Source organism: Equus asinus, chromosome 2, assembly GCF_041296235.1.
Source record: "Equus asinus isolate D_3611 breed Donkey chromosome 2, EquAss-T2T_v2, whole genome shotgun sequence".
NCBI lineage: Eukaryota > Metazoa > Chordata > Mammalia > Perissodactyla > Equidae > Equus > Equus asinus.
Window position 1 is genome coordinate 165,582,736 of NC_091791.1, and position 25,355 is coordinate 165,608,090.

Consider the following 25,355-nt stretch of genomic DNA (forward strand, 5'->3'; position numbering starts at 1 on the left):
GAAATCAAATTAGGAATCAGATGTATATTTCTAAGTCTTGAATCAGAGCAAAGGGAATTTGATGGAGCACATGATTTAGGCTGCAATAAGTCTCAATGAATTACACCTGGTAAATTACACAGTACCTTTGTCTAAGGGAATACTTCAATCTTCCCTTCAGATATATCTTTTTCTTCTGGGCAGTAGTGGGGATACATTGACAAAGTTTTACTCTAATTATTTTCTCCCTGAGTCAATACCTCTTTTATATTTCCTTTATTATTTCCAATGACTTTCTTCAACACATTTTCCTAAATTTTTAGAGTCCCTCAATGATTTTTTCCTCATTTGTTTTCCATACTGTTTTCTTGTTTGCATTAGAGAATGTTCTCTGTTTCCTGAATTACTCTCTAGGAATTTTTATTTCTTTTTGGGAAATTTCCTGTAGATAGGGATATAGTGTGCTGATTCTTGTTTAATTCAACTAGAGAGAATAATATTTCCTAATCTTACCCTTAGATTTTAGAGCCATCTTAACGGGAGGGATGAGGGGATGGATGTAACCCTATTTGTAATACTGTCTTTATTAGGTGTCATCTCATTCCAGTTGCAATTAAGCTTTCCTCTCTGCTTTTCTTTAACAATTTTTCTTCCCCATGTAGTTATAAAGATTAATAGGACAACTTCCCTTACCCTCATCTGTCAAGACCATCTTCCTTGTGCCACTGCCATTACCATAGATCAACAAGCGTGAAGCTTAGTATTCACTGGGTGAACACTCTTCTACTTATTCTGATGCATTAATATCCCAGATGTGGCTCTGAGATGACTTAAATCCTTTCGATAATAAAACTGGAGAGAGAGAGAGAAAAACACGGCAGAAAGAGAAAGAAATATGACACTGATGAAACCTCAGTGGACTAGGGTGTTATGAACTCATGGAACATCTGCATAGTGTTCTCATGGTCCTTAGGGTTGAATGACAGAGGAGTCCCATGGCTGCATAGTTCTAGACTAAGAAATCTAGCTACATTTTATGGATTCCAGTCAAGTACTCTTTCTACATTTTTCTTACATTTCTTCCCATAAATGAGCCAAAATAACTTAGTAAATCATGTTATTTCAGGTTGCTAAATAAGGTGTTTAAAAAATTCATAGGCAATATTATTCCTTGGTGTCCTAAGGCCATAGCTTTATCTGTGATCTGAATAATAATTTTAAGAGTTTGATGGTTCATTCTGTTGAAGATTCTAAACTGGTGCTGCTACTCTATTTCTAAACCTAGATATATTAGAATTAAGTACAAGTTCTAAAATCAGACAATGTCAAATTTTGTTACCATGAATCCATGAAGTGGTACATTTCCTTTCATTGTCTGGCATTCTACCACACTCAGCATTTCTTTAAAAAGTAGACCATTGCCTGGAGGCTTAGCAGTGTTTTCATTTTACAAAGACTTAAACTGTGAAAGTATTGATGCAATGTGTTTTTGAATTGTGATCTGATATCAAATATAAACTTCATCTAGTACAAGCATGTTTGAAAAAGATATGGGAATCATTAGTGGACCACAAATTGGCTATACATCTGTAATGCTGACCATTAAAAATTGTTAGCGACTGATTTCCCCAGGGGATTAGGCATTTTTCTAATGAGGCAAAGGGCACAGTGCTGACCCCATTCCAGCATACGAGTTTTGCTTAATTCTGGTCCCAAATACATACCTAACTCTAGTTCACCCATCTCATGATGAAAACTTCAAAAAAATTTATTGTTTTTTGATAATCATCTGAAAGCACACTTTCTTTTAATTTATAAGAAGCATCTCAAATATTTGGAAAACATATCTATTGACATTTTCTGAATTTTGCAATAAGATGTAAAACTGAAAATAATCTAAAGAGGAGTAACATTGGAATGGATAAATACATATATACAATGTGATGAAAAAAATTGAGGTACTAAGTCCAAGAAGTAAGACTAAAAGTTTCCATTAAAATATAAAACCCTTATTAGCAATGACTTTGAACTGTCTGTTTAAAGTATTCACTAAAACAGTCTGATTACAGTTTTATTCACAATCATCCTTCAAATTTCGGGCAAAGAACTTATCTTATAGGTTAGAGGAGGGACCTGGCAAGGATCAAAGAGCAAGGAGCAAAGATGGAACCACCACAGAACTCTCAGATGCTCTTACCTTCTCTGTTTGGCATGGAAGCCAGGCAGGGAAAGAACCTCTGCAGAAGGGTAGCTTTGGAGAAAGATGTAGCCAATGAAAGGCTAGTGGGGAGAGGGTCATCCCCATATAAACAGGCTAAATGGTAGCTGTATAGTCAGACTTATCAGAACAGTAAAAAAAAATTTCTGTGAGAGGAGAAGAGAAATATATGGAATAGTTAAATAAAGGAAAATATTTAGAGATGAAGTGACTGAAAGTGGAGTGCACAGTGTTTGGATCCAACATTTATCTATATCTGAAACTTACTCTGTTGTCATCTGTATTTGGGAATATCTTCCCTTTTTTTCAGCACTTTTCCACACCAGTGATCAAGCACTATAGGTGACATTTAGCTCTGGAAAATGGGATAGGACAATGGTAGGTGGTACTTGGGGGAGAGAGAATCACCTTCTCCTGGAGGCTTCAGCATCCACAGAAAATCCTTTTGCAATCTAAGAGAAGAGATGTAACTCTGTTCCTAGAGAGACTTCAGTGGTTTTGGATCCCATGGCATCAGGAGTAGTTACTGTGAAGGGCTCATGGCAGATGACCCAGTTAGTCAGTTCTGTCTGGATCAAAAGGAAGGACTAAACTACTGAAACTTGATTTATTATTTACCTGCCTATTCGTAGATATCCTCTTCCAGTTTCCTTATGAACTGGGGAAGAGTTCCCCCTGAAGGTAACTGCTAAGGTTGGTTTCTCTTATGTTCTGTTACTTCTTTTATTGTCCCCAGAGTCAATTATAGTATGTGAGACCTTTAGCTTGGGGAATATTGTAATAGCACCCCTGTGACAAGACAAGCTTGATATCCATGATTGATTTCCTCGAAAACTCCCTTTGTTTCTAGCTTTTTTCAATTTTGTACCATCAGGTCAAACAAAGTCTATGGGGCTTAACAGGGCTTGTTGATGATTTCATATCTGTGATTTCTTTTCTCTTCCGAAAACAAGTTTTGGAAAAAAAGGGAGGAAAAGTTAATGTGGTTGTTACCGGTCAAAAGATGGTTTCTTATTGGCACATTCACATTTTATGAAACTCATATTTATTTGAATTACTCAGGTGCTAAGATAGGTCCACATAGACTAGGAGAAACATAGAATCTGAGGGTTAGAGTGACATGAGAAATTATCCAACCCAACTATCATCTACAATATTTTAAGTCATGCTCCCTGAGTAGTGATTTTTATTAGTAACTTTTGGTTCTATTTTTTTGAATACTTTGAAATTGGCCTAACTTCCCTTCGTCTAGTCTGATCTTTGGAACTACCTGAACCCTTTCTCCAAACTTTCTTTAAATGTTTAGAGATAGTCTATGTCTTCAATGTGATCTGCTGTTTTTCTTCTCCCCAAACTTTGTGGTGATCTCTGCTGCTCCCAAGTTACCCTGGTATTGAAGTGTCTAAAGCAGAGGTTGCAAACTTTTTCTGTAAACACCAGATAATAAATATTTTTGGTCTTGAGGAACTTGAGTCTCTGTTGCAACTATTCAAGCCTACCACTGTCCATGAAATAAGCCACAAACAATGCACCTACAAATAGGCATGGCTCTATTATAATAAAACTTTATTTATATATACTGAAACTTGAATTTCATTTATTATAAAATGTTATCCATCTTTTGCGTTTTTTTCAACTTGCTAAAAATGCAAAAGCCATTCTTAACTTGCAGATTATACAAAAACAAGATAGCAGGCCAAATTTGGAGCACAGGGGAACAGAGGTGGTCAGAGGAAGCATGAAACCTGTTTGTGACTAATCATGAGAGCTGGCTGAAAGGGGTGAGTGTGGGTAGATGGAGTGAGGCAAAAATGTTTGTCTTTTCTTTTCAGAGTCTGGTCTTGTCTTGTATTTTGCTGCTTCTACTATTCCAAGAAACATGATTCTAGCTGAACTATGTTTCAGAAAGGAAACTGTTGAATTTTATGGTCCCAGGTTTGTATATTGCAACCAGAATGTGTGTTAGGATGTACTTTGTGAAAGAGAGCAATGCATAGGTGTAGGTTCATGATTCCTTACGTTGTTCAAAACTTGATCTAGTTTCAGGTTTCAACTCAAGCCCTTCTAGCTCTGTTCCACAAAAATCATTCTCTTGCAAAAGAGTAGTTATGTTTATTGATGAAATTAATAATGATACATATACTTCTAAGAGAGTAGTTAGGTTTTATTGATTAAACTTGCGTATGACTCCAAGATTTCACAGCTTCACAATATCTTATTTCCCCTGGCAACAATAATGATATCCCCAAGGTTAGGTGTTATACAAAAGATATGTCTGTTAACTCTGGTTTCTATCTAACATTATTTTATTCATGTCACAAGTAACAATTAAAAAAAGTAGCGGTTCCAACCTTAATAAATTATTGTGGACCCAGAAGTTATCTTGAATGTCTTTTCCTATTGGAGAAGATATAAATATATCTTGTGTTCTCACTTCTTAAAAAAGTGTGTTTTATTCATTGATGTTCATGTTTATTCCAGTTGTCTCACATCTATACTTTTTTATATTTTTGATTCTTTGGTTTTATCTCACTGTTATTTAAAATTGGGCAAGCATTGGAAGAGGATTATAGGAAGATGGCACAGTAGGAAGCATGAGGAATCTGTCTCCTCACTTAGACAAAAATTGCTCTAGCAGAATCTACCTTACATAACTATTTTGAAACTCTGTTGAAGGCTTGCAACTTCCAGGGGAAGACTAGAATGGTAAATTATGGTTAATTTTGGTCAATTTAAGCTCTTAGCACAGTAACAGCTACTCATCCTCCACCTCCAGCCACATGGCAGGCAGCTGTGCATGTGTTCCTGGAGGAGTTTGTATGCAGCTTTCAGGAGTCAAGGTGGGCCAGAAGGACCCTGTCCTACAAATATTGGGAATATGTGCTCTGATTGCTCACTACTGCTTCTGATGAGAGAGATGCAGACAAAGAAATGGGCAGCCATTATTCTTGCATCTTCCTATTGTTGCAAGCCCCTCAACCTCCAATTGAAATGACTTCCAGGGGATTAAAGGGCCTACATCCTTCCCACCCTCCTTCATTTTTGCTTTTTATCCTTTTAGGAGCCAGACTTTAAAGCCTATGGTGCTAAAAAAAAAACAACTGCATATACAGGAAAAATTAAAAAGTGACTGTGCATGCCCAGGAAAAGTTTCACAAAAGATCTGAGAAGATCTTAAGTTTACACTTTAGGCCAATCTTTAGCACAGAGACAGCCTACAATAATCAAAACAAACAACCAAACAATAAACAAAAATAGTAACAAACCCCAGCAAATCTTGGGGAAGAGGGAGAATGTGATTTCCAGAGTTACCAAGTTATTAGATCAAAAGCAATGTTCAAGAAAAAAATCACAAGCATACAAAGAAACAGGAAAGTATGACCCACTCAGAGGAAAAAAATAAATTGATGGAAACTGTCCTTCAAAAAGACCTAATGGCAGCTATACTAGACAAAGATTTTAAAACAACTGTTTTAAAGATGCCTAAAGAACTAAAGGAAGATGTGGAGAAAGTCAAGAAAATGGATATGTGAACAAAATGGAAATATCAATAAAGAAATAGAAAACTTAAAAAGAGGCCAAAAAGAAATTCTGGAGCTTAAAAGTACAATAAATGAAAGGAAAAGTTCACTAGAGGGATTCAAAGGCAGATTTGAGCAGTCAGAAGAAAGAATCAGCCAACTTTAGATAGGACAATGGAAATGATCAAGTCTGAGGAACAGAAAGAAAAAAGATTGAAGAAAAGTGAACAGAGCATAAGGGACCTGTGGGATACTGTCAAGCAGACCAACATGTGCATCACGGGAGTCCCAGAGGAGAAAAAAGATAAAAGGGGTAGAGAGAAGATTTGAGGAAATAATGGCTGGAAACTTCCCAAATTTGATGAAAGACATGAATACAAACATCCAAGAGACTCAGTGAACTCCAAGTAAGATAAAGAGATCCATAGCAAGACATTATAATGAAACATTCAGAAGCCATGACAAAGAGACAATCTTGAAAGTAATAAGAGAGAAGTGAATCATCACATAAAGGGATCCTCAATAAAATCAACAGATTTCTCATCAGAGACTTTGGAGGGCAGAAGACAGTGGGCTGATATATTCAAAGTGCTAAAAGAAAAAAAACTGTCAAACCAGAATCCTATGTCCAGCAAAACTGTCCTTCAGAAGTGAGGGAGAAATGAAGACATTTCCAGATAAAAAAAAGCTTAGGGAGTTTGTGACTAGACCTTGCCTATAAGAAATGTTCAAGGGAGTTCTCTAAGGTGGAATGAAAGGATACTAGATAGAAACTTGAAGCTGTATGGAAAAATAAAGATTTAAATAAAGGTAAATACATGGACAATTATAAAAGCTAGTACTATTGTAACAATGGTTTGTAACTACACTTTTTATTTTCTATATGATTTAAGAGACTAATACATAAAAAGAAAAACCTTAATTATTAGTGTAAAAGCTAGTGTTACTCTAACTTAAGTTTATAACTCCAAATCTTGTTTTCTACATAATTTAAAAGACTAGTGCATTTAAAAGAATTATTAGTTGATGCTTTTGGGCACACAATATATAAAGATATAATTTTAGAGAAGTTAAAAAATGTCTCGAGACAAATGAAAATGGAAACACAACATACTAAAACTTATGGGATGCAGCAAAAGCAGTTCTAAGAGGGAAGTATATACTGATAAATGCACGCATCAAGAAAAAAGAAAGATCTCAAACAAAGAACATAACTTTACACCTCAAGGAACTGGAAAAAGAAGAACAGAGTAAGTCCAATGTTTGCAGAAGAAAGGAAATAATAAAGATTAGAGCAGAAACAAATTAAATAGAGAATAGGACACCAACAGAAAAGATTAATGAAACCGAGAGTGGATTCTTTGAAAAGATAAAATTGACAAATTTTAGCTAGACTAACCAGGAAAAAAGAGAGAGGACTCAAATGAATAAAATTATGAATGAAAGAGGAATGATTATAATTGATATCACAGAAACACAAAGGATCATAAGAAACTACCATGAACAACTACATTCCAACAAATTGGGCAACCTAGAAGAAATGGGTAAATTCCTAGAAGGATACAAACTGCCAAGACTGAGTTAGAAAGAAACGGAAAATATGAACAGACCAATTACTAGTAAGGAGGTTGAATTGGTAATGAAAACCTTCCCAACAAAGGAAAGCCAGGATGAAAAGCCTAGGTTCACTGGTAAATTATACCAAACATTTAAAGAGGAATTAATGACAATGCTTCTCCAACGCTTCTAAAAACTTGAAGAGGAGGGAACACATCCAAACTCATTGTGCAAGGCCTGAATTACCATTACCCTGATACAAAAGCCGATAATGACACTACAAGAAAAGAAAACTACAAGCCAATATCTTTGATGAATAAAGATGCAAAAATTCACAACAAAATACTAGCAAACCAAATTCAACAGCATATTAAAAGGATCATACACCAAGGTCAAGTGGGATTCATCCCTGGGATACAAGGGTGGTTCAATATATGCAAATCAGCAAATGTGATACATCATATTAAGGAACTGAAAGATAAAAATCATATGATCATCTCAGTAGATGCAGAAAGAAGTGTTTGACAAAATTCAATATCCATGCTCAAGGGTGAAAGGTTGAAAGCTTTTCCTCTAATATCAGGAACAAAACAAGAGTACCCACTCACACCACACCTATTCAACATAGCAATGAAAGTCCTAGCTAGAGCAATCAGGCAAGAAAAAGAAATAAAAGCCATTAAAATTGGAAAGAAAGAAGTAAAATTGTCTCTGTTTGCAAATGACATGATCCTATATGTAGAAAATCCTAAAGACTCCCTTAAAGAACTGTTAAAATTAATAAATGAATTCAGTAAAGTTGCAGGATACAAAATCAACAGGCAAAATTCAATTGCATTTCTATACACTAATAATGAATTATCTAAAAAAGAAATAAAGAAAACAATCCCATTAACAATAGCATCAAAAACAATAAAGTACTTAGGAATAAATTAAACCAAGTATTCGAAAGATCTGTATACTGAAAATTGTGAGGCACGGAAAGAAACTGAAGAAGACACAAATAAGTGGAAATACATCCTGTATTCATGGGTCAGAAGAATTAATATTGCTAAAATGTTCATACCACCCAAAGTAATCTATAGATTTAATGAAATCCCTATCAAGATTTCAATGGCATTTTTTACAGAAATAGAAAAAACAATCCTAAAACTCATATGGAACCATAAAAGACCCTGAATATCCAAAGGAATTTTGAGAAAGAGGAACAAAGCTGAAGGCATAACATGTCCTGATCTCAAACTATATTACTAAGCTATAGTAATCAAAACAGTATGGTACTGGCATAAAAACAGACCATCGACCAATGGAACAGAATTGAGAGTCCAGAAATAAATCCATGTATATATGGTCAGCTAACATTTGACAAGGGAACCAAGAATACTCAGGGAAGAAAACACAATCTTTTCAATAAACGATGCTGGGAAAACAGGATATTCACACACAAAAGAATGAAACTGACCCCTGTCTTACACCATACAAAAATTAACATGAAATGGATTAAAGACTTCAAATATAAGACCTGAAAACACAAAACTCATAGAAGAAAAATAGGGAAGAACCTCTTTGACATTGATCTCCACAATGATTTTATGGATATGACACCCAAAGCAAAGGCAATGAAAGCAAAAAGAAACATGTGGGAGACTACATCAAACTAAAAAGCTCCTGCACAACAAAAAAAATGATCAACAACATGAAAAGGCAGCCTATGGAATGGGAGAAGTATTTTCAAATCACATATGTGATAAGGAGTTAATATCCAAAATATATAAGGAACTCATATAACCAAATAATCCAATTAAAAAATGGGCAAAGGATTGAATAGACATTTTTTCGAAGAAGCTATTCAAAAGGCCAACAAGTATATGAAAAGATGTTCAACATCACTAATCATCAGGGAAATGCGAATCAAAACCATAGTGAGAGGGGGCCTGCCCTGTGGCTGTGTGGTTAAGTTCACGCACTCTGCTTCAGCAGCCCAGGGTTTTGCCAGTTTGGATGTTGGGTGCTGACATGGCACCACCCATCAAGCCATGCTGAGGTGGCATCCCGCACGCCACAACCAGAAGGACTCACAACTAAAAATATGCAACTATGTACTGGGGGGCTTTGGAGAGAAAAAGGAAAAATAAAATCTTAAAAAAAAAACCACAGTGAGATATCACCTTGCATCTGTTAGAATGGCTCTCATCAAAAAGACAAGAGATAAAAAGTGTTGGTGAGGGGCTGGCCCCGTGGCCGAGTGGTTAAGTTTGCATGCTCTGCTGCAGGCGGCCCAGTGTTTCCTTGGTTCGAATCCTGGGTGCGGACATGGCGCTGCTCATCATACCATGCTGAGGTGGTGTCCCACATGCCACAACTAAAAGGACCCACAATGAAGAATATACAACTATGTACTGCGGGGCTTTGGGGAGGGAAAAGGAAAAAATAAAATCTTTAAAAAAAAAGTATTGGTGAGGATCTGGAGAAAAAGGAACCCTTGTGCACTGTTGGTGGGAATGTAAATTGGTAAAGCCACTATGGAAAACAGTATGGAGGTTCTTCAAAAATTAAAAGTAAAACTACCATATGATCCAGCAATCCCACTTCTGGGTATATATCTGAAGGAAATGAAATCACTATCTTGAAGAGATATCTGCACCCCCATGTTCATTGCAGAATTATTTACAATAGGCAAGACATGGAAAGAACCTAAGTGTCCATTGATGAATGAATGAATAAATAAAATATTATTATATACATATTTATATAATACATATTTATATAATATGTATATATATATAATTCAGCTATAAAAAGGAAGGAAATCCTGTTATTTGGGACAAAATGGATGAATCTTGAGGGCATTATCCTAAGTAAAATAATTCAGACAGAGAAAGACAAATACTATATGACCTATACTTATTAGTGGAATCTAAAAAAACCAAACTCATCAAAATGGAAAACAGATTGGTGTTTGCCAGGAGTGGGCTTGAGGGATGGGGAAATGGGTGAAGGTGGCCAAAGGGTGCAAACTTCCAGGTTTAAAATGAATAAGTTGTGGGGATGTAATGTACAGCATGGTGACTATAGTTAACAACACTGTGTTGTATATTTGAAAGTTGCTAAGAGAGTAGATTTTAAAAGTTCTCACCACACACACACAAATGGTAACTATGCAAGGTGATGGATGTGTTAACTAACCTTATTGCAATAATCATTTTTCATATACATATAACAACTCATTACTTTTATACATTAAACTTACACACTATTATATGTCAATTATATCTCAGTAAAGCTGGAAAAAAAAAAGGATGTGATTTTGTTACATCAACAACCAAAAGGGATGGGGACAGAGCTGTAAAGGAGCAGAGTTTTTCTATGTTATTGAAGGTAAGTTGGTGTAAATTCAAATTACAGTGTTATAACTTTAGAACGTTAAATGCAATCCCCATGGTAACCACAAAGAAAATAGCGATAAAATATACACAAAAAGAAATGAGAAAGGAATTTAAGCACTTCACTACAGAAAATCAACTAAACATGAAAGAAGACAGTAATGCAGGAAATGAGGGACAAAAATTCATAAGGCATATAGAAAACAAATAGCACAATGACAGAATTGTTTCCCTTTCTCAGTAATTACTTTAAATGTAAATGGATTAAACTCTTCAAACAAAAGACAGAGATTGGCAGAATAGATAAAAACACATGCTCCAACTATATGCTGTCTACAAGAGATTCACCTGAGATCCAAAGACACAAACACGTTGAAAGTGAAAGGATGGAAAAAGATATTTCATGCAAACAGGAACTCAAAGAGAGCAGCAGTAGCTATGCTAGTATCAGAAAAAATAGATTTTAAATAAAAAAGCTTACAAGAGACAAGGAAGGACATTAAATATTAATAAAATATTCAGTACAGCAAGAAGATAAAACAATTATAAACATTTACGTATCTAATGACAGATCATCAAAATACATGAAGCAAAACCTGACAGAATTGAAGGGAGATATAGACAGTTTTACCATAATAGTTGGAAACTTAAATACCCTACTTACAATAAGGATAGAAGAACCAAACTAAAGATTAGTAAGCAAATAGACTTAAACAACACAATAGACCAAGTAGATCTAACAGACATATATAAAACATTCTATTCAAAACGAACAGGATACACATTCTTCTCAAGTGCACATGAGACATTTTCCAGGACAGGCCATATATTAGGCCACGAATTAAGTCTCAATAGATTTAAAAAGAGAGATATCATGCAAAGTGTGTTCTCTGGCCACAATGAGATTGTTAGAAATCAATAACAGAAGGAAAACTGAGAAGTTCACAAAATTGTGGAAATTAAATAACACACTTTTAAAACAACCAATGGATCCAAATTGAAAAAGAAGTAAAATTATCTCTGTTTGCAGATGATGTGATTTTATATGTGAACATCCTAAAAACCCCACAAAAAAACCTGTTAGAATGAATAAAAATGAGTTCAGTAAAGGAGCAGGATATAAAGTCAACATACAAAAATTAGTTGCATTTCCATACATTAACAATGAACAATCTGAAAAGGAAATTACAAAAACAATTCCATTTACAATAGCATCAAAAAGAATAAAATACTTAGGAATTAATTTAATCAATGTGGTGAAAGATTTGTACAATGAAAACTACAAAATATTGCCTAAAGAAATTAAAGAAGACATAAATAAATGGAAAAATAACCCATGTTCGTGGATTGGAAGACTTCATATTGTTAAAATGCTGATACTACTGAAATCAATCTACAGATTCAATGCAATCCCTATCAAAATCCTAATGGCTTTTTTTGTGGAAATAGAAAAACTCATTCTAAAATTCATATGAGATCTCAAGGAACCCTGAATAGCCAAAACAATCTTAAAAAAGAAAAACAAAACTGGAGGACTCACATTTCCTGATTTTAAAACTTACTACAAAGTTAGTAATCAAAACAGCGAGGTAGTGGCATGAAGACAGACATATAGACCAATGGAATAGAATAAAGAGCCCAGAAATAACCCTTGCAGATGTGGTCACATGATTTTTGACAAGGGTACAAGACCATTCAATGGAAAAAGGACAGTCTTTTCAACAAATAGTGCTGGGAAAGCTGAATATCCACATGCAAAATAATGAAGTTGTGGGGGCTGGCCGTGTGGCATAATGGTTGTTTGTGTGTTCTGCTTTGGCAGCCTGGGTTCGTGGGCTCAGATCCCTGGTGCAGACCTAGATACCGCTCATCAAGCCATGCTGTGGTGGCATCCCACATACAAAATAGAGGAAGAGTGGCACAGATGTTAGCTCAGCAACAATCTTCCTCAAGCAAAAAGAGGAAGATTGGCAACAGATGTTAGCTCAGGGGCCAATCTTCCTCACCAAAATAAAAAAAAAAAAGAAGAAGCTAGACCCTTTCCTAATGCCATATAAAAAAATTAACTCAAAATGGATCAAGGACCTAAATGTAAGACCTGAAACAATAAAACTCTTAGAAGAAAACCTAGGACAAAATCTTCACAACATTGGATTTGGCAATGATTTCTTAGATATGACACCAAAGACACAAGTAACAAAAGAAAAAATCGACAAATTGGACTTCATGTAAATTAAAAATACATGTGCATCAAAAGACACTGTTAACAGAGTAAAAAGGCAACCCACAGAATGGCAGAAAATATTTGCAAATTATATATCTGATAAAGGATTAATATCTAGAATTCCTAAAACTCAACAACAAAGAAATGAACAACACTATTCAAAAATGGGCAAAGGACTTGAATGGCCACTTCTCTAAAGATATACGAATGGCCAACAAGCACATAAAAGATGCTCAACATTAATCATTAGGGAAATGCAAACCCAAACTACAATGAGATACCACTTCACACTCATTGGGATGGCTACTATCAAAAAACCAAAAAACAACAAGTATTGGTGAGGATGTGGAGAAATTGGAACCCTTGTGCACTGTTGGTGGGAATGTAAAATGGTACAGCTGTTGTGGAAAACAGTATGGTGGCTCCTCAAAAAATTAGAAATAGAATTACCACATGATCCAGAAATTCCCCTTCTGGATATAAAACCCAAAGAACTGAAAGAGTCTCGAAGAGATATCTGAACACCCATATTCATAGTAGCATTATCACAATAACTAAAACATGGAAGCAATCCCAGTGTCCAGCGGATGAATGGATAAACAAAATGTAGTATGCACATACAATAGAATATTATTCAGCCTTAAAAAGGAATGGAGTTCTGCAATATGGTACAACATGGATTAAATTTGAGGACATTGTGCTAAGTGAAATCACAAAAGAAAAATACTGTATGATTCCTCTTATATGAGGTGCCTAGAGTGGTGAAAACCATATAGACTGAAAGTACAATGGCAATTTCTGGGGGCTGAGGGAAGGGGACAATGGAGAGTTATTGTTTAATGGGCACAGAGTTTCAGTTTTACAGGATGAAAGGAGTTATGGGGATGGATAGTGGTGATGGTTGCACAACAATGTGAATGTACTTAATACCACTGAACAGTACACTTCAAAATGGTGTAGATCGGGGGCCAGCCCGGTGGTGCAGCGGTTAAGTGTGCACATTCTGTTTCAACGGCCTGGGGTTTGGATCCCAGGTGTGGACATGGCACTGCTTGGCAAGCCATGCTGTGGTAGGCATCCCACATATAAAGTAGAGGAAGATGGGCACGAATGTTAGCTCAGGGCCAGTCTTCCTCAGCAAAAAGAGGAGGATTGGCAGCAGATATTAGCTCAGGGCTAATCTTCCTCAAAAGCAAACAAACGAAATGGTGAAGATGGTAATTATGTGTATTTTACCCCACTAAAAATACTAGCAAAAAAAATTGGGCTGGCATGACATCACACATCTAAATGAGTGAAAAAAAACTGTCAGTAAATGAAAGAACACATTCACCTGGTCCCTCATTTTCTGGAAGGAGCTGTTGACACTTGCCTTTATTTTTCCCTGTTCTTGAGTCCTCTGTCTCTAACTTCTTTTAGATGTATTCTTGTTCCCGAAAGTAAGACCAGGACAGGTCACAGGGGATAAGTCAAGGTCATTTACATCACCCTGGCCTGGTCAGAAGGCCATTGTGTGATTAACTGACTGGCCCACTAAATGACTGACCAGGTGGCCTCTCAATCTTTGGTTATTTGGCATTATGATAATTGACCAAAGGATTTTCTGGATACTTTGGACAATTTAGATGCAGTTTAAAAGACTTTCCTACTGCTGTTTTAATTTAAAAAAATTAATTGAGTGAAGCAATAATAAGGATAAAGTGAAGCTACTATAATAAAATAACCCAGTCAATGGATTAAAGAAGTTAGGGGTTTATTTTCCTCTCATTTAAAATTCTGAGGTGAGTGTTCCAGTTGACAGGTGACTCGTCTCCCCTTGGTCACAAGGTACGACTGATGGAGCTGGGTCTCCATAGTATGCTAATTCCAGCTCTGAGGAGGAAAAAAATGTGGAAAAGTTCCTGTCCCAGTTTTGAAGGCCAGGCCTGGAAGTATCACACATACGCATAAATTCTCATATTCAGTTTGCGAGAACTTAGATATGTGACCGCACTCGGCTGCAAGAGGGAGTGGGAAATGTCCATAGTGGGGCAGCCATGTTCCCGCTACACTCTCTGACTAGGAAGAAGGAGAGAATGGATTTCGGTGGGCAGTTATCCGTCTCTATCACAGTGCCTGCTAGTAGACATTAGGGAAAAGAAGGCTGGTACACAAACACCAATGAAATATTCTTTCTTTTCTCCAGGGTCTCCGTTCTAAACTAGAACGCAGGCCAGCCTATGATAAGTGCTATTTTAAAATTCACAGTTCTGTAGGAAAATAGGGAGGAAGATATAAGTTCTGACTGGGAGAATCAGAGAAAACTTGTAGGAAAATGGGTTTTTCTTGGGCCTTGAAGGAAGCATAAAACATCAGTTTACGAATATGGAGAAGGAAGAAGGGTATATATGATGCAGAAATAGCTTTAGTAAAGGCTCAGATACAGGAAAGTACAGAGAATGTTTAAGGAATGGCAGGTAAATGAATGGGGCTAGGAGAGAAGAGGGAAGTAGAGACGTCTTGGGAGATGAGATATATTGGGATCAAATTGTGGGGGACTTTGAATTCCAAGCTCATAGGTCTGGCTTATTCAGTGGAGAGCCAGTGAATATTGATAAGGAGAGGACACACATATTTACTTTTATGTGTCAGAAAGAAAACTCTGCTGGTGGTATGGATGAGGATGGGGATGACAACAAAACCACTTAGGAAGCCAGAGGGACATTCCCGAGGCAGAGCGAACAGGATTTGGTCAATCACTGCAGGGGGATAGCGAGGGGCTGGAAGGAAGCACAGATGATCCATACAGAGATTCTCACCAAGTGCTTGGGAGGCTGGCTTTGCCTTGACACGAGCAAAGCAATCCCGAATGCCTGGAGGCTTGGGCAATTAGGAATGAAGCAGCCAGATGAAGAGCGTTGGGGCAGTATTATGCTGGTTTTTCCAAAATTTACCAGGAATAATCCCCCTTCCTCCTGGATAGAGCATTTATTCCTCATGTTCAATATTTGTATAGAATGTGCTTTCTCCTGAGAGGTGGGTCAGAAAAGTGTAAAACAGCTCTGGCCGAATTATTTATAGCACCAGAATCTTCTTCCTAGTAGAATTACATTCAATTCAGCTCAAACCAACATCTATTTATTGAGCATTTGACACGTGCAACAGTAGCTGAAAAGAGTATTAGCAACAGAGATGTAGGTAGTCCCCGGACCTGTAGTTACTTATTTTCACTCACAGCCTCTCGGCCCGCTGTTATTCTCTTCAGAGCAGACTTCACTTCCTGGTTTCTCAGTGTATAGATGAGGGGGTTCAGTAATGGAGTGACAGCAGTGTAAAACACAGCCACTGCCCCATCCAGGGGGCTCTTGGAGCCAGCTCGAAGGTAGATGAAAATGCAGGGGACATAGTAGACTGTGACCACGGTTAGGTGGGAGCCACAGGTGGAGAAGGCCCGTTGCCGCCCATCAGCAGTGCGGATCTTCAGGATGGCATGGACTATGTTGGCATAGGAGAGCAGAATCAACATGAAACAACTGGCAGCCACTACCCCAATGTCCACAAAGGTCACAAGCTCATTGACAGTCGTGTCAGCACAAGCCAGTCTCAATACTGCGGGGATATCACAGAAAAAGTAATCCACCTGGTTGGGCCCACAGTAGGGCAGGCGGCAGGTCAAGATGGCCTGGATAGACCCATGGATGGAGCCAGCCAGCCAAGCTCCAGCCACAAGCATGGTGCATAAGCTCCCATTCATGAGCATAGGGTAGCACAGGGGGTGGCATATTGCCAGGTACCTGTCATAGGCCATCAGTGTGTAGAGGAAGCACTGGGTGCTGCCCAGGAAGTGAAAGGCGTATAGCTGAGCCACACAGCCACTGAACGGGATTGCCTTGCTGGCAGAAGTCAAGTTTAGAATAATGCGAGGAACGATGACTGAGGAGAGCCACATGTCCAGAAATGAGAGCACACCCAGAAGAATGTACATGGGTCGAGCACGGAGCTTTGGGTCAGCCCACACAGTGAGCAGAATGAGCAGATTTCCCAGCTGAGTCAGGAAGTAAATGCAGAAGAAGACCAGGAAGAGGAGGGTCCTCAGATTCGGGGGGTGAGACAAGCCCAGGAGAATGAAGTCTGTCACCACAGTGTCCAGAGGTGTGTTTTTGGTCTTTCTCATGTCTTTCTGTAGTCTGCTAAGATGAATGGTGAAGTCAGACAAGGGAAATACAACAAAGGGAGGTGGGGAGAGAATGCTTTTGTCTAATGACCAGAGGGTAGGAGATAAAGACTTCTATATTTTAAGTAGAAAGCATTTGCCATCAACCATTTGGGTTTGCTTGGCAAGACAACCCCTCAGGGGCTGGTTAGTTTCTAGGTGTCCTGAATATTCCTTCAATGAGAGACACTACATACGTATGTCGGAAGCCAAGGCACAGGGTTGTGTCTGAATAATAATGTAAGTGCTGGATATCTATAATGGTCATATGATGGGTCTATGCCCAAAAGGGGGACCCCCGAAAAGTGGATTCTGGTGGCATGGAGCAGCATGGGACAATTACTCCACAATTACCATACCTATTGTTGGTCTCTGACTTAATATCCTCAAAATAACGCCTCCTACGATGTACAAGAATCTCTGAGATTTGGCCCTCGCATATTTCTACAGTCTTTTTTTCCTTTGGCTCCCTCAGAGCACCACACTCTCCTTCCTTCCAGACCTACTCCTTCCGGAGTATACTGATTCATCATAATGTAACCTCATTCCTCAGGGTTCACTTTGGCTGCCGCCTCCTTTGGGAAGAGTTCTCCCTTAGAAGACAATCTTCTGGGAGATAAGTGTTTGTATTATGACAGGTGATTGCAGTATAGTGTGCTAAGGGCTATTTGTTAGACTAGAAGATCCTTCAGAGCAAAGACCAAATCTATTTTGTTCTTCCTATGTTTCTCCAGCACCTGCCCCAGTGATTGGCAACAGTATGTTAATTCATAAATATTTGTTGGCTTATTGGCTGGCTGAATGAATGTTGCCAACTCCGGTTAATTCTGCATCCTGTTTCCCTGGGTGATCCCATTACTCATGCTTTCTGTCACAGAGTCAGGACTGTAGGATGAGTGATTAGCCTCATGCATCAGCAATGTGAGTCTATTCCCAGTATAAACAAAGTTCATGGATGGCATCCATGCTTTCTGCTTCTTCTAGACTGTTATTAAAATTTATTGATTGACCTAAATAGTTTATTGGTTTTGATGGTTTGGATTATAACAGCATCGATTATTATAGGATTTGACCTTTAATATGTTATTATTTTAAGATCCTATTTGCCTTCCAACAAATGAGATTCTTGAAAACCTTTTAAAGGTATTAAACATATGAGCCAAATGTTATTTAAAAAGTCCCTTTGATGAATAGTTTATTGTACAAGAATTTTTCCTCATAATAGGGTTTCAGGCATTTTTACCTGTTGCTTAAATGAAAACATCTGATAGTTCTTTAGAAATAACAAAAAATTAAAATAACAAGAGGTTAATTATACAGATGTGAACATTGACAGACCTAGTCTCTGAGATACCACTAAAAATACCCTTTTATAAACATCAGTCTCAAACATGTTTTATCTTCATTATTTAAAAAGAATTAAATGGATATAATAATATTCAGTAATTGTTAATACTGAATGTATCCTGCTCTATAGGATCCATAGAAATATTAATTATAGACCATTCACAAGGAGAAAAATATGTTAGATTTCTATTACCTGATTTTCAGAAGGAGGAATACCTTAATTTCTTTTAGGATGGATAGATGGTACTTTTTTTGGCTAGAACAGAAAAAGATGGCAAAACTTGATAGCGTGTATATGATGCCCATTATGGAAATTTATTTTCTATCAGTAAGAGGAGATATTTACTATAATGTGCTTCTAGCTTAGGTACAGGATGTGTTTCTAAAATTTTTAATGAAAACCAAACTTTCACAACTCAATTCATACCAGGATTATACTAAAGAGACAGTTATTTGGAGAACATCCGTAACGAATCCTTATGGATAGTAAAAATGCTCCCCAGTTTATCTTTGCCATTCTGAGTCTTTCCTGGCTGTGGTGCACACATCTGGGTGCACTTCCCTGGGGCCCTGCTGGGAGGATGCTCCTTTTGTGTACCTCCTGTCTGGCCCTGGGCATTCTGGCTGGCAGGACAGGAATAGGGTGGTTGCAGTGGGTGGATCTAAGGGAGAGGCTCCTTCTCCAGGCAGAGGCAGCAGAAGATGGTGGTTTGATTTGAGGTGATGAACTCGGGCTGCAGGGAAGGCAGATTGTGAGTCGAGGCTAATTCCAGAAGACGGAATCTCAGTAGTGGCAGGGAGCGTGACTGCAGAAGGCCCAAACCACTTTAAGAGAGAGGTTTTAGAAAAGAGAACACTCTTTTCTCCTTTCTAGAGAAAAAAGGGCCAGCCTAGAAAAAATCGAAAGAAGAAAACTAGTTGAATGATTCCCCCTTAATTTATCTGTGCTTTTTATTATAAGCCTGCTAATCTTTTGAAGCTGTGGAGTCTTAGGCTGTCTAAATTGAGGAGTGGAGCAAACTTAGATTCATCAACTAAAAAAACCATTTCAAATATCCACACCTTGGTTAATTTGATATATATCCCCCAATTTCTTCTTTTAAATAGTATTTAGTATTGTTAATCCCATCTTATAAAGTACTTGTAATTTAATATCAAAAGTATATAATTAAAGAAAGTAAGAAGCTAGGGATAGCATTGATAGAATCAATATTTAAGACAGCAAATAATTAGGTGCAGGAGCTTTGGCCTGGAAATTCAAGGGAGGGGCACCTAGCGATGGAATGAAAGAGGGTGGCACTGAAAGAGCAAGATAAGGGAGGGATGAGACCCTGTTTACAGGGTCAGACAGGAAGTCTGGGCTCCCCTTTACTAGGAGGCCAACTCACTCGGAGCACTTTGCAGACAACGCCTCTGTCACTTTGTGAAAAATCAGGTTATCCCAGGTTTGGCCTCTTTTTGCATGTCTACACTGAGCTGGGGTTTTGTATAGGGCACCTTTGGGTTAGGGATATCCCCACTCAGAGCAGATATGAATCGCTAAGGCTGAGGGATGAGGAATGATTTAGCATTGAGTTGTTCACTCTCGTTTGCCTTTTGGACCAGATTCAGACCATAGCCCTGAGCAGAGAGGCAGAGCAAAGAGAACAAAGTTTGGGTCAAGTGGAGAGGCAGAACCCATATTTTATTGCCTTGATTATTCATCAGTGTCCTTGCACTGTAAGTTGAAAGAAAAAGGACTTGCTTAAGAAAAAGTACTAGAACCGAAGGCCTTCCAACCTTCAGGTAAGTTGACTAAGCGTGCTTGACACTGGGGAAAGAATGGTTAAGAAATCCGTCTCTGACTGTTTTGGCGCAGTAATGCTGATTCCGATGTGTCATTTATATTGCTTTACCACCTCCCCCAAAATAGAGAAAGAAAAGATAAATGTTAAAAATTTTTTCTCTCAATCCAAAGAAGAAAGTTTCCAAATCTGGAGAAAGGCCAATTAATTCAAAATTAATATGTCTAATCTACTAACTCTGTGAATTGAGGGGGAGGTAAGGAAGATGGGGGAAAGAGACAGACTAAATAGGGTTTTTGACAAAGTTAATGAAAGTTGTAAAGTCTGAAATTAAGTCTTTGCTCCTACTGTGAATCGACCTGGCTTTAGAAATGCTTCCCTTCTTGGACTCACATGAACATGGTGGAAAATCTTGGAGGAGGCTGGCCTTTCCCAGGTAGATTGGCCCAAGAAGTGAGGAAGGAGCCTTCAGAGCATCCCCTGGGCTTGTGGTAATGGGTTACTGGATCTCTGCTTTGGAAAGGAATTAAAATCTTCCAGGGGATTGACACATTGACTATTTTACTAATCTATGAGACCTCCTGCTCTTGGATGCTCTTTATAGCCTGTGACTTCTCTACTTAAGGGTCTTAAATTTTACATGGGTTATTTTATTAGTTAGGTCTCCTTTGATCGAGTCTTTTTTTTTTTAAAGCAGTGTCAAGAGATTTGTAGAAAACTATTTACCTCTTGGGAGTTCTACTCTGAAACATTTCCCCCGTGAGAACTGCATTCCCTAGATCCTCATTATTTTTTGTTTTGACAGCAAGCAGGAATCATTTCTGTGGATCTAGAAAGTGAGCTGTGAAGAACAACATGATCTGTTTGGGTAACCTCTAATTTCTGTGATTCCTTTGTTTGAAGTGTTGTGGGATCACACATTTACCTACTTTATACTCAGAAATGCACTAAAAATGCATTTAATTTTTACCAGTTTTCCTTACATGCTCCCACCTCTCTGGATACTGAGAGAAAAAAAATCCCCTAAATTTTAGGTCAGTTGAATAAATTTAACTCCCTCCAGTTTAAGTCTTGGGTGAGTCCATTCTTCTTACGGTAGTGGAGAAAGAAGATAGTTTCAAATTGTTGCAGTGGTCCTTGGATACTTGCTCTTCTTTGCAGGTGTAGCACGTCTGGTAGGCAACTTGCACCATGTAGGTGAGGATGGTCCCATCTGGAATCGTGAGGTGACTTACTCCCCTTAAACTCATTTGGAATCAGTTTTATGGGGGAGTTTGTTTGTACTAGCTTACAAAAGCTTATTGTTAAATTTTCAGAAATTTTGTGAGCTCTTTGTTAAACTTGCAATTAAATTTAAATATAACCTTGCAATTAAATACACATTTTCAACTAAATAAATTATATTAAAAATGTAATAATACTAAAAGCTCATCACTTTTTAATTATTTTGTTATGTTTTACTAGTATCTATGAGATTATTCGCATCTGTTATATCTTTACGGTGGAAATACTATATAATGGTGTGCTGCCATTACCAACTCCATATGCAATGACGTCGTGTTGGAGCTTGAAATTCACCCTGCTGGGTGTATTTAAACCATGAAAATCGACAAGAAATACAAAGCAGGGCTTTTTTGGGGGTAGGGGGTGTGGGAGCCAGTTTTTAGACTTTTACCAGCATACCACCAGCTGGAATCCACAGTTCCTGTTCTTGGCGTCTAGTTTGGAAGTCATTGCATGCTGTGGTGACTTTGCTTTGACCCTAGCCTTATGCTGCCGCACTTTCATTCCCCATACTTGTCTGTCTTCTCTGGCAAAACATACAGGCACCTCTGATTTCCTTATTCACCATATTCAGGCACTGGAAAACCAGGTGCATATATTTATGTTCCCGTGTGCGGTGAGCTGATGGTCAGTGTTACCCTAAAGATCTGCAGCCTCTCCCTGCCATTCCCACAGGAACAGGCTGCTATCTCTGGTGACCTTTGGTTTTTCCTTTTTTTTTTCGGTGAGAAATATTGGCACTGAGCTAACATCTGTGCCAGTCTTCCTCTGTTTTGTATGCTGGATGCCACCACAGCATGGCTTGATGAGTAGTGTGTAAGTCTGCAACGGGGATCTGAATCAGCAAACCCTGGGCTGCTGAAGCACAGCGTGCGAACTTAACCAATACACCACCGGGCTGGCCCCTGATCTTTGTTTTTTCTACACTCCATAAGGCTTCCACTTGCCCTGCGGTTTGGTCTCAATTTGTGGGTCAACATGAACCTTGGCATCTAACCTCCACTGTCTACCTCTGTTTCTCTTCTTTTCTCCAAGATCCTCCCAAATTTGCAGAGGTGAGGTCTTCCTGCTCTCACTTAGCTCTGTATGGAAACTTCACTATGTAAATTCTGTGCTCAAGTTTACCAAGCCTGGCTTAATGTGTTGCAGTGGTAGATAAAGTAATTTAGAAAATATTTTTCTCTCTTGACAAGTCCTGACTTTTAAGCCAGTTGTCTTGCTGCAGACATGAAAACCTATTTTGGCCACCAGAAGCTGAATAGTAATTTTTTCTTCCTTATTTATTTCTACTGTGACATTACTCTCCTAATCTTTCTTCCTGGAGATACCCTCCCACCTCTTGACTCCCAGCATATTGATGCTTTAAGCGACTAGAGATAAGGTCCTGTTCATAGACACGCGAATAGAAGAGCACTTTAGGATGTGTAAAATCATTACTTCTTTTGAGAGGTATAAAGAAGGACAGAGGAATGTAAAGCTGTGTTTTCTCCAATGGCTGGAGGGAATATAAGGAAGTGATATGTCTCACCTCTCTTTGTGATATAAAATAAGGTGGCAGCTTTTAATATCTGAATTAAATTTCAGGAGTCTCCATGCAGCTATTGTGAAAATGTTCCTATTCCTACGACTACTCGCCTCCTGCAGTAAGTCCGAGGACCCAGGGGCTTATTTATTGCAGAGGTGGGTACAGTTTCAACACTCTATGGAAGAGAAGATCTGGAAACTTGTTCTCTCAGTAGAGAAGTCTTGTGTTCTTTGGCCACATGGCATTGCTGGTGTCTGGAAGACTTTTTGCCATCTCTGCCTCAGTGCCACCAGCAGGTTCCCTCCACTTAGGCACTACCTCTTAGCGTGTAGGTGTGGGACAGGCAGTTTTTCTCCTCTTACTCCCATGGCCATACTGCTTTCCCATAGCCGCCGAAGCCTGGGCTGCCATTGCTACAGCTCCTCAGCAGCCTGGCTCTTCTGGTCAACTCATGTAAGTGTAACAACTCTCTTCTAACAGGAATGAGTTTGGAGGGTCTCTACTCTTGACCCCACATTGTTCTTAGAAACTCACTTTCTCCCTGCTCTGAATCCATGCCCAGACTATGGTGATATCTTTCCCCTCTCTCATCCAAGGTTTATTTTCATTTCCTGTCCTAGCGTAACTGACATCTCTTTTGGGAGAACAAAGCCCCACCACATAAACAATATTTTGTGTATTATATATAATACATCTTATGAATTTGATCTACATCCTTTCTATTTCCACATCTTTTCTATGCCAAGATGCTTTAAAGATTGCTCAACATTCATTATCTTGACTTTACCTCTTAAATTTGGTGCATTAGGATTTCTGCTTGTCCTCCACTTCCATAAAATTTTGGTTTTCAAGATCAATGACTATATATATGTAGATATTTATTTAGGAAAAAAACCTGGTTATGCACACTCCATCCTCAGGAAATTTATATGGTGAGAAGACTATATCAACTACAGGTTAGAGGGGAACCACAACGAAGAGTGCACTTAAGTTTGCTAGATGGTTTAAGTGAGGCCATGAAAATTTCAGAGGGTGGGTAACCTTTGAGCAGCTCCTTGAAAGATGAGTTGACATGGAGGGATACTTCAGCAGAGGGCAAAGTTTGAGCAAAAGGATGGAGACTTGAAGCAGCCTGGCATGAGTGGAGAAAGGCAAGCAATTCAGAATATCTGCAGCATAGGTTGTGAATGGAATTAAAGTGAGATATATTTAGGATCTTATACGATGGAATAAATAATCTGACCTTACTTTGTAGGGGCTGGGGAGCCATTGAAGGCTTTAAGTAGGAGAGTGTCACAGGCAGGTTGAAACTATAAGATGATCACTCTGGCATCTGTTTAAAGAGTAGATTGGAAGAGAGACAGACCATGGCAGACAATACTAATACTCTGCCCAGATCCTTTCTTATCTCTTACCACTCTGTGAGCCCTCTCCCTTGGGCGAGCCTCCAATGCTCAGCACCTGTTAATTCATCTTGGGCAGGCAGTGGTGGGAGGGACCTCTTTGTCTGTAGAAGCAGCAAGCCAGAAGTGCCTGAGTTCAAGTGTTAAGTCCCTGGTCAGCACCAGTTGGGAGAGAGATGCCTTGGGTGTCTGTGGACAGAAGAAGCACCCAGAAAGCCTGGCCCCATGGCCAAGTGGTTAAAGTTCTGCGCACTCCACTTCTACATCCCGAGTTTGCAGATTCGGATCCTGGGGGTGGACCCATTCCACTCTCCAGCCGTGCTGTGGAGGGATCCCACATACAAAAAAACAGAGGAGGATTGGCACAGATGTTAGCTCAGGGCTAATCTTCCTCAGCAAAAAACCCCCAAACAAACAAAAAACACAAAGATTCAAATATGAGCTCCAAATTGGGAGCCACCAGGACAGATGCTCCAAATTCAGGGATAAATTTGTAATCAAGCTGCTTCTCATCTGGCCCGCCCAATTCAGCATAGGCCTAGACGAATAGTAATAGAGCTTTATTTATTTAACAATGGTTAATCGTATTTTGAGCAATGTTTGGAGGAAACCTCATTTCAGATATAGGGACAGAGCCTCATAAGGAATTTTGCTGCCTAGTTTAGTTTTACATAATGTCAGTTGTAAAATGAGACAACTGAAAAGGACTAAATGCCTTTTTTAAAATTAAAAAACATTTTTTAATGTTATTTTATTATTTAATTTTATTTCTTTTCAAGGAAGATTAGCCCTGAGCTAACTGCTTCCAATCCTCCTCTTTTTGCTGAGGAAGACTGGTCCTGAGCTAACATCAGTGCCCATCTTCCTCTACTTTCTATGCAGGACGCCTACCACAGCATGGCTTGCCATGCAGTGCCATGTCTGTACCCAGGATCCGA

General features: G+C 38.5%; 1 protein-coding gene across 1 annotated transcript; it reads right to left on the reverse strand.

Moving 5' to 3' along the window:
- Positions 1–16,078: 16,078 nt before the first annotated feature.
- LOC106833378 (olfactory receptor 10G2-like) lies at positions 16,079–17,035 on the reverse strand. Its single transcript, XM_014844568.3, has one exon. The coding sequence runs from the start codon at positions 17,033–17,035 to the stop codon at positions 16,079–16,081; it is 957 nt and encodes a 318-aa protein (XP_014700054.3).
- Between the last annotated feature and the right edge of the window lie 8,320 nt (positions 17,036–25,355).